Source organism: Chlorocebus sabaeus, chromosome 3 (genome assembly GCF_047675955.1).
Source record: "Chlorocebus sabaeus isolate Y175 chromosome 3, mChlSab1.0.hap1, whole genome shotgun sequence".
NCBI classification, from domain to species: Eukaryota; Metazoa; Chordata; class Mammalia; order Primates; family Cercopithecidae; genus Chlorocebus; species Chlorocebus sabaeus.
In genome coordinates, this window is record NC_132906.1 from 59,217,946 (window position 1) to 59,231,243 (window position 13,298).

Genomic DNA, 13,298 nt, shown 5'->3' on the forward strand with positions numbered 1-13,298 from the left:
TATAGTTTGACCACAATGAAACTGAACCAGAAATTAATAATATAGAAAGCTAACAGGAAAATTCCCAAATATTTGGGAATTAAACAAGGTACTTCTAAATTACCCAAGGGTCAAAGAAGAAATAAAAATGGGGCCGGGTGCAGTGGCTCATGCCTGTAATCCCAGCACTTTGGGAGGCCGAGGCAGGCAGATCAGGAGGTCAGGAGATCGAGACCATCCTGGCTGACGTGGTGAAACCCTGTCTCTACTAAAAAAATACAAAAAAATACAAAAAATTAGCTGGGTGTGGTGGCGGGCGCCTGTACTCCCAGCTACTTGGGAGGCTGGGGCAGGAGAATGGCGTGAACCCCGGAGGTGGAGCTTGCAGTGGGCCAAGCTCACCACTGCACTCCAGCCTAGGCAACAGAGCAAGGCTCTGTCTCAAAAAAAAAAAAAAAAAAAAAAAAAAAAAGAAAGAAATCAAAATGGGAATAAGAAAACATTGTGAATTGAAAGAAAATAAAAACAGAATACCCCAAATTTGTGAAATGCAGCTAACGTAGTGCTTAGAAGAAAATAATAGCATTAAATATACTTAGATGAGAAAACAAAGGTCTTGGAGTCTGTGATAATCTTGGACATTAAGGAGTCAGAAAAAGATGAACAAACGAGTACAAGGCAAACACAGGGTAAGAAATAAAGATGTGAGCTGAAATCATTTAAAAAAGCAAAAATAGAGGAAAATCAATGAAACAAAAAGTTCTCTGAAGAGATCAAGCGGATGAATCTTTAGCGAAACTATTTCAGAAAAAAAGAATGAAGACACAAATCACCAAGAGACATCACTACAGGTTCTACAGATATTAAAAGGACATAAGGTTATATTATGAACAACTTATGCCAATAAATCCAGAAACTTAGATGAAATGGACAAATTGCTTGAGTGTCAGAACTACTAAAGCTTACCCAAAAAGAAACAGATGACTGAAACAGTCCTGTTATCTATTAAAGAAAGTGAATTTTTAGAATAGAGCATTTATTTTGCTACTTAAGTACTAGCTAGATTATATATGAATCTTTTAGATAGTTCTTTCATCTTACTCTTGTTTACTTCTTTCATCATTTATTTTTGCTTTTTAAAAAAATCTTTATTGAGATATAGTTCACATACCATGCTATTCACCTATTTAAAACATACAATTCAATGGTTTTTAGTACATTCAGATATGTGCAACTATCATCAGTCAATATTAAGGCATTTTTATTACCTCTAAAAGAAGCACTATGTCATGTAGCTACTATCACTTAGTTTTTTTGTTCATTTAAGGAAAATGAACTGCATATAAGCTAATATCACATGTTGACTAAAATGCATAGCAATATATGGATTATCTTACTGAATAAAAGAAATGGAGAAAGAGAAACATATAAAGGTACCACTGTGCTCTTGTCTGGGTGACAGAGTAAAATCAGATCACTTAAAAAAAAAATCCATTCTGATAGAAATTATCAGCAAACTAGGAATAGAAGAAAACATTCTTCAATCTTATTAAAAACATTTACCCCCCAAAAATCTATAGTTCACATCACATTTAATAATGAATGGTTTGGGGGGGCGGAGCAAGATGGCCGAATAGGAACAGCTCCAGTCTCCAACTCCCAGCGCAAGCAACACAGAAGACCGGTGATTTCTGCATTTTCAACTGAGGTACTGGGTTCATCTCACTAGGGAGTGCCGGACAATCGGTGCTGGTCAGCTGCTGCAGCCCGACCAGCAAGAGCTGAAGCAGGGTGAGGCATCGCCTCACCTGGGAAGCGCAAGGGGGAAGGGAATCCCTTTTCCTAGCCAGGGGAACTGAGACACACAACACCTGGAAAATCGGGTAACTCCCACCCCAATACTGCGCTTTAAGCAAACAGGCACACCAGGAGATTATATCCCACACCTGGCCGGGAGGGTCCCACGCCCACGGAGTGTCCCTCATTGCTAGCACAGCAGTCTGTGATCTACCGGCAAGGCAGCAGTGAGGCTGGGGGAGGGGCGCCCGCCATTGCTGAGGCTTAAGTAGGTAAACAAAGCTGCTGGGAAGCTCGAACTGGGTGGAGCTCACAGCAGCTCAAGGAAACCTGCCTGTCTCTGTAGACTCCACCTCTGGGGACAGGGCACAGTAAACAATAACAAACGCAGCAGAAACCTCTGCAGACGCAAACGACTCTGTCTGACAGCTTTGAAGAGAGCAGTGGATCTCCCAACACCGAGGTTGAGATCTGAGAAGGGACAGACTGCCTGCTCAAGTGGGTCCCTGACCCCTGAGTAGCCTAACTGGGAGACATTTCCCACTAGGGGCAGTCTGACACCCCACACCTCACAGGGTGGAGTACACCCCTGAGAGGAAGCTTCCAAAGCAAGAATCAGACAGGTACACTCGCTGTTCAGCAATATTCTATCTTCTGCAGCCTCTGCTGCTGATACCCAGGCAAACAGGGTCTGGAGTGGACCTCAAGCAATCTCCAACAGACCTACAGCTGAGGGTCCTGACTGTTAGAAGGAAAACTATCAAACAGGAAGGACACCTACACCAAAACCCCATCAGTACGTCACCATCATCAAAGACCAGAGGCCGATAAAACCACAAAGATGGGGAAAAAGCGGGGCAGAAAACCTGGAAACTCAAAAAATAAGAGCACATCTGCCCTGGCAAAGGAGCGCAGCTCATCGCCAGCAACGGATCAAAGCTGGACGGAGAATGACTTTGACGAAATGAGAGAAGAAGGCTTCAGTCCATCAAACTTCTCAGAGCTAAAGGAGGAATTACGTACCCAGCGCAAAGAAACTAAAAATCTTGAAAAAAAAGTGGAAGAATTGATGACTAGAGTAATTAATGCAGAGAAGCTCATAAACGAAATGAAAGAGATGAAAACCATGACACGAGAAATACCTGACAAATGCACAAGCTTCAGTAACCGACTCGATCAACTGGAAGAAAGAGTATCAGCGATTGAGGATCAAATGAATGAAATGAAGCGAGAAGAGAAACCAAAAGAAAAAAGAAGAAAAAGAAATGAACAAAGCCTGCAAGAAGTATGGGATTATGTAAAAAGACCAAATCTACGTCTGATTGGGGTGCCTGAAAGTGAGGGGGAAAATGGATCCAAGCTGGAAAACACTCTTCAGGATATCATCCAGGAGAACTTCCCCAACCCAGTAGGGCAGGACAACATTCAAATCCAGGAAATACAGAGAACGCCACAAAGATACTCCTCGAGAAGAGCAACTCCAAGACACATAATTGCCAGATTCACCAAAGCTGAAATGAAGGAAAAAATCTTAAGGGCAGCCAGAGAGAAAGGTCGGGTTACCCACAAAGGGAAGCCCATCAGACTAACAGCAGATCTCTTGGCAGAAACTCTACAAGCCAGAAGAGAGTGGGGGCCAATATTCAACATTCTTAAAGAAAAGAATTTTCAACCCAGAATTTCATATCCAGCCAAACTAAGTTTCATAAGTGAAGGAGAAATAAAATCCTTTACAGATAAGCAAATGCTTAGAGATTTTGTCACCACTAGGCCTGCCTTACAAGAGATCCTGAAGGATGCACTAAACATGGAAAGGAACAACTGGTACCAGCCATGGCGAAAACATGCCAAAATGTAAAGACCATCAAGGCTAGGAAGAAACTGCATCAACTAACGAGCAAAATAACCAGTTAATATCATAATGGCAGGATCAAGTTCACACATAACAATATTAACCTTAAATGTAAATGGACTAAATGCTCCAATTAAAAGACACAGACTGGCAAACTGGATAAAGAGTCAAGACCCATCAGGCTGCTGTATTCAGGAGACCCATCTCACATGCAGAGACATACATAGGCTTAAAATAAAGGGATGGAGGAAGATTTACCAAGCAAATGGAGAACAAAAAAAAAGCAGGGGTAGCAATACTAGTCTCTGATTAAACAGACTTTAAACCATCAAAGATCAAAAGAGACAAAGAAGGCCATTACATAATGGTAAAGGGATCAATTCAACAGGAAGAGCTAACTATCCTAAATATATATGCACCCAATACAGGAGCACCCAGATTCATAAAGCAAGTCCTTAGAGATTTACAAAGAGACTTAGACTCCCATACAATAATAATGGGAGACTTCAACACTCCACTGTCAACATTAGACAGATCAACGAGACAGAAAGTTAACAAGGATATCCAGGAATTGAACTCATCTCTGCAGCAAGCAGACCTAATAGACATCTATAGAACTCTCCACCCCAAATCAACACAATATACATTCTTCTCAGCACCACATCGCACTTACTCCAAAATTGACCACATAATTGGAAGTAAAGCACTCCTCAGCAAATGTACAAGAACAGAAATTATAACAAACTATCTCTCAGACCACAGTGCAATCAAACTAGAACTCAGGACTAAGAAACTCAATCAAAACCGCTCAACTACATGGAAACTGAACAACCTGCTCCTGAATGACTACTGGGTACATAACGAAATGAAGGCAGAAATAAAGATGTTCTTTGAAACCAATGAGAACAAAGATACAACATACCAGAATCTCTGGGACACATTTAAAGCAGTGTGTAGAGGGAAATTTATAGCACTAAAAGCCCACAAGAGAAAGCAGGAAAGATCTAAAATTGACACTCTAACATCGCAGTTAAAAGAACTAGAGAAGCAAGAGCAAACACATTCGAAAGCTAGCAGAAGGCAAGAAATAACTAAGATCAGAGCAGAACTGAAGGAGATAGAGACACAAAAAACCCTCCAAAAAATCAATGAATCCAGGAGTTGGTTTTTTGAAAAGATCAACAAAATTGACAGACCGCTAGCAACACTAATAAAGAAGAAAAGAGAGAAGAATCAAATTGATGCAATAAAAAATGGTAAAGGGGATATCACCACCGACCCCACAGAAATACAAACTACCATCAGAAAATACTATAAACACCTCTATGCAAATAAACTGGAAAATCTAGAAGAAATGGATAATTTCCTGGACACTTATACTCTTCCAAGACTAAACCAGGAAGAAGTTGAATCCCTGAATAGACCAATAGCAGGCTCTGAAATTGAGGCAATAATTAATAGCCTACCAACCAAAAAAAGTCCAGGACCAGATGGATTCACAGCCAAATTCTACCAGAGGTACAAGGAGGAGCTGGTACCATTCCTTCTGAAACTATTCCAATCAATAGAAAAAGAGGGAATCCTCCCTAACTCATTTTATGAGGCCAACATCATCCTGATACCAAAGCCTGGCAGAGACACAACAAAAAAAGAGAATTTTAGACCAATATCCCTGATGAACATCGATGCAAAAATCCTCAATAAAATACTGGCAAACCGGATTCAGCAACACATCAAAAAGCTTATCCACCATGATCAAGTGGGCTTCATCCCTGGGGTGCAAGGCTGGTTCAACATTCGCAAATCAATAAACATAATCCAGCATATAAACAGAAACAAAGACAAGAACCACATGATTATCTCAATAGATGCAGAAAAGGCTTTTGACAAAATTCAACAGCCCTTCATGCTAAAAACGCTCAATAAATTCGGTATTGATGGAACGTACCTCAAAATAATAAGAGCTATTTATGACAAACCCACAGCCAATATCATACTGAATGGGCAAAAACTGGAAAAATTCCCTTTGAAAACTGGCACAAGACAGGGATGCCCTCTCTCACCACTCCTGTTCAACATAGTGTTGGAAGTTCTGGCTAGGGCAATCAGGCAAGAGAAAGAAATCAAGGGGATTCAGTTAGGAAAAGAAGAAGTCAAATTGTCCCTGTTTGCAGATGACATGATTGTATATTTAGAAAACCCCATTGTCTCAGCCCAAAATCTCCTTAAGCTGATAAGCAACTTCAGCAAAGTCTCAGGATACAAAATTAATGTGCAAAAATCACAAGCATTCTTATACACCAGTAACAGACAAACAGAGAGCCAAATCATGAATGAACTCCCATTCACAATTGCTTCAAAGAGAATAAAATACCTAGGAATCCAACTTACAAGGGATGTAAAGGACCTCTTCAAGGAGAACTACAAACCACTGCTCAGTGAAATAAAAGAGGACACAAACAAATGGAAGAACATACCATGCTCATGGATAGGAAGAATCAATATTGTGAAAATGGCCATACTGCCCAAGGTTATTTATAGATTCAATGCCATCCCCATCAAGCTACCAATGAGTTTCTTCACAGAATTGGAAAAAACTGCTTTAAAGTTCATATGGAACCAAAAAAGACCCCGCATCTCCAAGACAATCCTAAGTCAAAAGAACAAAGCTGGAGGCATCACGCTACCTGACTTCAAACTATACCAAAACAGTATGGTACTGGTACCAAAACAGAGATATAGACCAATGGAACAGAACAGAGTCCTCAGAAATAATACCACACATCTACAGTCATCTGATCTTTGACAAACCTGAGAGAAACAAGAAATGGGGAAAGGATTCCCTATTTAATAAATGGTGCTGGGAAAATTGGCTAGCCATAAGTAGAAAGCTGAAACTGGATCCTTTCGTTACTCCTTATACGAAAATTAATTCAAGATGGATTAGAGACTTAAATGTTAGACCTAATACCATAAAAATCCTAGAGGAAAACCTAGGTAGTACCATTCAGGACATAGGCATGGGCAAAGACTTCATGTCTAAAACACCAAAAGCAACGGCAGCAAAAGCCAAAATTGACAAATGGGATCTCATTAAACTAAAGAGCTTCTGCACAGCAAAAGAAACTACCATCAGAGTGAACAGGCAACCTACAGAATGGGAAAAAATTTTTGCAATCTACTCATCTGACAAAGGGCTAATACCCAAAACCTACAAAGAACTCCAACAAATTTACAAGAAAAAAACAAACAACCCCATCAAAAAGTGGGCAAAGGATATGAACAGACATTTCTCAAAAGAAGACATTCATACAGCCAACAGACACATGAAAAAATGCTCATCATCACTGGCCATCAGAGAAATGCAAATCAAAACCACAATGAGATACCATCTCACACCAGTTAGAATGGCGATCATTAAAAAGTCAGGAAACAACAGGTGCTGGAGAGGATGTGGAGAAATAGGAACACTTTTACACTGTTGGTGGGATTGTAAACTAGTTCAACCACTATGGAAAACAGTATGGCGATTCCTCAAGGATCTAGAACTAGATGTACCATATGACCCAGCCATCCCATTACTGGGTATATACCCAAAGGATTATAAATCATGCTGCTATAAAGACACATGCACACGCATGTTTATTGCGGCACTATTCACAATAGCAAAGACTTGGAATCAACCCAAATGTCCACCAGTGACAGACTGGATTAAGAAAATGTGGCACATACACACCATGGAATACTATGCAGCCATAAAAAAGGATGAGTTTGTGTCCTTTGTAGGGACATGGATGCAGCTGGAAACCATCATTCTTAGCAAACTATCACAAGAACAGAAAACCAAACACCGCATGTTCTCACTCATAGGTGGGAACTGAACAATGAGATCACCTGGACTCGGGAAGGGGAACATCACACACCGGGGCCTATTATGGGGAGGGGGGAGGGGGGAGGGATTGCACTGGGAGTTATACCTGATGTAAATGACGAGTTGATGGGTGCTGACGAGTTGATGGGTGCAGCACACCAACATGGCACAAGTATACATATGTAACAAACCTGCACGTTATGCACATGTACCCTAGAACTCAAAGTATAATAAAAAAAATAATAATAATAATGAATGGTTTATACTTTCAAGATTCAGAGCAAGTCAGAGCTATCTGTTCTCACTACTTCTATTCAACATGGTGCTTAAGGGCTTAATCAATGCAATAACACAGTAATATAAGAAAAGAAGTTTAAGTCACAGAGTTTAGAAAGGAAAAAACTCAAATTTATTGAAGACTACAGGATTATCTGAGGAAACCCCAAAGAGTCTATAAAAAGTTTCTGAAATTAGTAAGTAAATTTAAGATCACAGGGTAGAAATCTAATATACAAAAATCAATTCTATTTTTATATACTAGAAATGAACAATTGGAAAGTGAAATAAAAAATACCATTTATAATAGCTTTACAAACGTTAAATGTTTAGGAATACATTTAATAAAATATGTACTAGATGTGTACATTGAATTACAAAACACTGCTGAGAGAAACTTTAAAAAGAGGTAAAAAAAAAAGCCCCTGATATATATCATGTTCACAGATACGAAGACTCAATATTATTGACATGGCGATTCTCCCTAAATTATCAATTTGGTGTTAATTCCAGTCAAAATTCCATCCTTTTTTTTTTATTTAAAATAAACGGACAAGTTGATTCTAAGCTTTATATGGAAAAGCAAGAGATCTAGAGTAGCCAAAATAACTTGGATAAAGAACAAAGTTAGAACCTGATATCAAGACTTTTTATAAAGCTACAGTAATTAAGACAGTTTGATGGATCAATGGAGCAAAATAGAGTCCAGAAACAGATCTACGCATTTATGGTAAATTCACTATTGATAAATGATAGTCTTCTCAACAAATCGTAATAGAACAATTGAACATCTATATGCAAAAGATAAACCTCAATTCCTGCACAGAGGGTTCATAGGGAATGCAGAGGGTTAGTAAAAATTAAAATGTATACAGTTCTAAACAAAATAACCGAAACTATAACATTTCTAAAGGAAAAGAAGAGAATATCTGTGTGACCTTGGGTTCTAGACCACACACAAAAATCACGAATCAAAAAACCCAGAAAAACTGTACTTTATCAAAATTGAAAACTTCTGCTCTCTGAAAGATAAGCCACAGACTAGGAGAAAATATTTGAAAACACATAATTGGTAAAAGACCTGCAAAGATCTGTATGTAAGTGTTCACAGCAGCTTTACTAATAGTAGCCACAGAGCAGAAACAACCCAAATATCCATCAAAAAATGAAAGGGTAAACGAATTATGGCAAATTCATATAATGGAAAACTCCTCAGCAACCAAAAGAACGAACCATGGATACATGCTACAACATGGATAAATCTCAAAAGCATTACACTACAGTGAAAAGAAACAAGACAAAAAGACTACATTCTGTGTGGTTCCATTTATATAATATGCAGGAAAAGGCAACACACCACTGACAGAATATAGTTCAGTAGTTGCTAGGTTCTAAGTGTGAGGCTGGGGGATTGCCTGCCAAGGAACATGAGAGAAATTTGGGGAGTGATGTGTTTTAAAGCTTGGTTGTGGGCTGGGCATGGTGGCTCATATCTGTGATCTCAGCATTTTGGGAGGCCAATGCTGGCAGGCTGCTTGAGCCCAGGAGTTTGAGACCAGCCTGGGCAACATGGCAAAACCACATCTCTACAAATATATTAAAATCAGATGGGCACGGTGACGTGCACCTGTAATTTCAGCTACTTGGGAGGCTGAGGCAGGAGGATCCATTGAGCCTGGGAGGTTGAGGTTGCAGTGAGCCATGATCACACCACTGCATTCCATCCTGGGTCACAGAGAGAGACCCTGTCTCAAGCAAAACAAAACAAAACAAACTTGATTGTGATAATGATTTCATTAGTGTACATGAGTAAAAATTCATTGAATGATACAGTTTAAAATGAGGAATTTCTGTATGTAAATTATGCTTTAATAATCTAACTTAAAAAAAAGATTATCTTAAAAATCATGTTATTTCATGGGCACCCAAGTGACAGTATAACCTTTCCTATTCAGCCTTAACTCCTCAACGTACACTCTCCTACTGTTAGGCGAGTCTTTCCGATCAGTCCTTGCTCCCATTCTCTCTACTAATCTCATTCGAATCCCTTCATTCTCTTTCAGATCTAACTCAAGTCCAACATCCCCTAAGAAGCCTTCTCTGACCACTCCAAGGCACAATGATCTCAAGGTACTCTGAAAGCCTATGTCATCTGCAATTTTTTCACACATTTAATAACTTGCTTATATACTATGTAGCATCTTTGTTGATTTCTTTTTTGGGGGTGAGGGGAATGCAGAGGGTTCATAACCAAGAGCAGAATGCAGGCTTTTTGAGGGCTTGCCATTCTCACAATTGTTTAGTACAGAGTTGACATTTGCTAAAATTCAATTGATTTAATGGATAGTTACACAGTCTTGTAGTCATTCAAATGAGATCTCCAAAAGATGCTGAAAGAAGTTACCAGCATTTAAGAAATCTTATTTTTTCAGACCTCAAACAAAAATAGGACAATGATTTAGCTACTACTGTATTAGGAAACACAGGATGAGACAAGGGAAATCCTTGAAATTTATCTTTCAAAGGGCTGCCAAGGTGATTATTTGCAGCATTTAAAGACACTAGAATATTGAGACTAGTCAGAATTGACTTCTCTTTTTGGAAATGGATAAGGTACAAAAGTCTTAGGTATAGTGTTTTAGTGAGGACCGAAAAAGTAAAGCAACTTTATTTTGAGAAGAAATTTCAAGAGCAGTAATAAAGAGTAGTTATTCTAATAAAAATTTACTGAACATGTATGTGATTATACCATGATGGATACAAGACAAATTAGGCATGGACTTGGTCTTTAAGAAGCTATGGTTCAGTAGAAGAGGTAAAGCAGCCATGTAGATAAACATAAGAGAAAAATGAAGAAGAGACATATACAGATTATTATGAACTCCAGCAGAGAGAAAACTGCTTTTGTTTGAGGAAATCATAAACAAGTTTCAAGAAGAAGATAAATCATAAAAAAGTTCATGAAGAAGACAGTACTTTTGAGCTGAACTGTGAAGGACAGGGACAATGGAGGAGGGAGAAGATAACTGATGGGGTATAGCACAGAAATGATTAAGTAAATTTTACAAATGCTAACAAATGAACACAAAAACCCAAGGCATAGAGCCAATTTTCTGTTACTTAAAATATTAGCTAGATTTTACATGAATAATGAATTTCTTTTAGATAGTTCCTTCATCTTCTAAGAAAAAATATGAACTGCATAAAACTATTATTACATATCCATCAAAATATACAACAATACATGAATTATTTCACTGAAAAAAAGAATAAAAAAGGGAAATAAATATCTTTAGAATACAAATAAATACATTGTATACTTTTTCTTCTCCTTCAGGTGATGACAATAGTGCTTTTTCCTCTTGTTCTGGTGTAGGTTCAGCATCTCCAGAGATGAGCTTTCCAAATACCTGATGAAGATATGCATGTGAGAAGGAATTAATGACAGGCATTAACACTATAATAGCCAGAGGACTCATCAGCTGATTCCACAGGTTTTATAATATGCTACTGTTGCTAATTTACACTACTACTTTTCCTAATTACAAATGCAGCATGAAACTCAGGTGTTCAGGGCTATGAAAAGAAAAAATGGGCAACATTTGTAGCCAGAATTTTCTATAACAAGTTTCACAAAACATTTTGTTACACTCTTAAAATATATTACATCAACTATCCCGTGCTAGAATATGTTGTAAGGACACTCACTTGAGATGTAATCAGTCTGAATACTCGCAGAGTCTCAGCTTCACAGTTCCTCTGCTGGGCCACACTGGCTGAAATTTGGCCAGCTATTTTTGTGCTTTCACCATCTTTCCAGCCGAGGACTTTGACTTGTCGAACTCTGAGTGTATTTTCTGGGCCTTTTAATTCAATTTTGATGATGTGATTATCCCCTCCTGGAAGTTCACTTGTTACCCAGCCAATGTGCCTGGAATCCAGATCAACCTGGTTGAGCAGAAAAGAGGTAGGAACCTGCTTCAGCTGGATCACTTTTATCACTGTGCTACATTTAGCATCGATATCAGCAAGCTCAAATAACAAAGAATTGTACAGAGTAAAGGTTATTTCACACTGATTATTTTATTTCAACCTGATGAAGATAAGTGATATTATTTATAGTAGCTATATACAGATGAAGAAACTAAGGTTAACACAGGTTAAGGGATTTTCAGTAAAAGGTGGAATTGAGAATTAAAATCCAGGCCTGACTACCATATGGCTTCCAAGCAAAGTTATATGACTGAAATAATTACAAATAATTTATATGACTGTGCTTTACCTGTATTGTCTGTAAGCAGAAACATTACAAGATCAGAATCTTTTTTTGTGCATCCTCACATTAAAGAACCATTTAAAGATACAGGACTTTTAATGTGCAGTTACTTAATATATTTTACTTTTGAACAAAAATTATATAATATACGACTTCACACTTGTGATTCCTTATTTCACTAATTTCCATTGAGAATATGACTTTTTTTTTCAAGGATTAAATGTTAATATACTGTGAAATAGTTTTTGACACTATTCCCTTCATAAAATAAAAACTGTTCTTACAGCATTTAATAACCAAGAAATGACCTGGGGATTTCTATGTGATTTACATAGACATTAAGTTGATATTATTTTAATTAATAATGTCTATTTTCTAAAAGGGGTATTAAGTATAAACAAACACAATCTCATTGAATAGGATTATTTTCCCAAATTCTTTAACAATTTAAACAACATTTATTATATGTTTAGTCCAAAATCTTAATTCATTCCTTCAACGTGATTTGAAAACAAGCAAGCAAGCAAGAAATTGGCCAACTTTTTGTGAGATAAAGTAGCCAGCGAGGAACAATTTTGACAAAGTTTCACTAACACAAGTAAGGGAGCAGCTTGAGCACAGTCTCAGACACATGCCTAGATAAAACTTGTTTCTAGAGTTGGTTTAAACTGACTTGCAACCTGGATATAGCTGTGTTGTTAAGTGTTATAACAGACAGATTTTTCAGGCCCGAGGACAATAACCTGTTTTAACTAAAGTATAGGTGAATTAAGGCTTTAAGTGTGAATGGGATCTGTGATAAATTTTAAAATACCTTGATGCAGCTGGAAACCATCATTCTTAGCAAACTATCACAAGAACAGAAAACCAAACACCGCATGTTCTCACTCATAGGTGGGAACTGAACAATGAGATCACTTGGACTCAAGAAGGGGGACATCACACACCAGGGCCTATCATGGGGAGGGGGAGGGAGGAGGGATTGCATTGGGAGTTATACCTGATGTAAATGACGAGTTGATGGGTGCTGACGAGTTGATGGGTGCAGCACACCAACATGGCACAAGTATACATATGTAACAAACCTGCACGTTATGCACATGTACCCTAGAACTTAAAGTATAATAATAAATAAATAAATAAATAAATAAATAAATAAATAAATTAAAAAAAAAAAAATACCTTGAGTCTTTGTTGGGGAGTAGGGTATGGCAGACTGTAGGTACAATATAATTGCTCATGACTGA

At 38.0% G+C, this 13,298-nt stretch overlaps 1 protein-coding gene across 13 annotated transcripts in view; it reads right to left on the bottom strand.

Annotated features, from left to right (window-relative positions):
• MYCBP2 (MYC binding protein 2) overlaps window positions 1–13,298 on the bottom strand; it is a 290,113-nt gene that overhangs the window by 27,361 nt on the left and 249,454 nt on the right. For 11 of the 13 annotated variants that reach the window (XM_073014412.1, XM_073014414.1, XM_073014413.1 and 8 more), the window contains 2 exons: window positions 11,484–11,723; window positions 11,087–11,185 (listed from right to left, as the gene is read on the bottom strand). In XM_073014412.1, coding sequence (XP_072870513.1) covers window positions 11,087–11,185; window positions 11,484–11,723 — 339 coding nt within the window. The remainder of the gene's footprint in view (window positions 1–11,086; window positions 11,186–11,483; window positions 11,724–13,298) is intronic. The other 2 variants (XM_007960626.3, XM_073014408.1) reach the window with 1 other exon arrangement.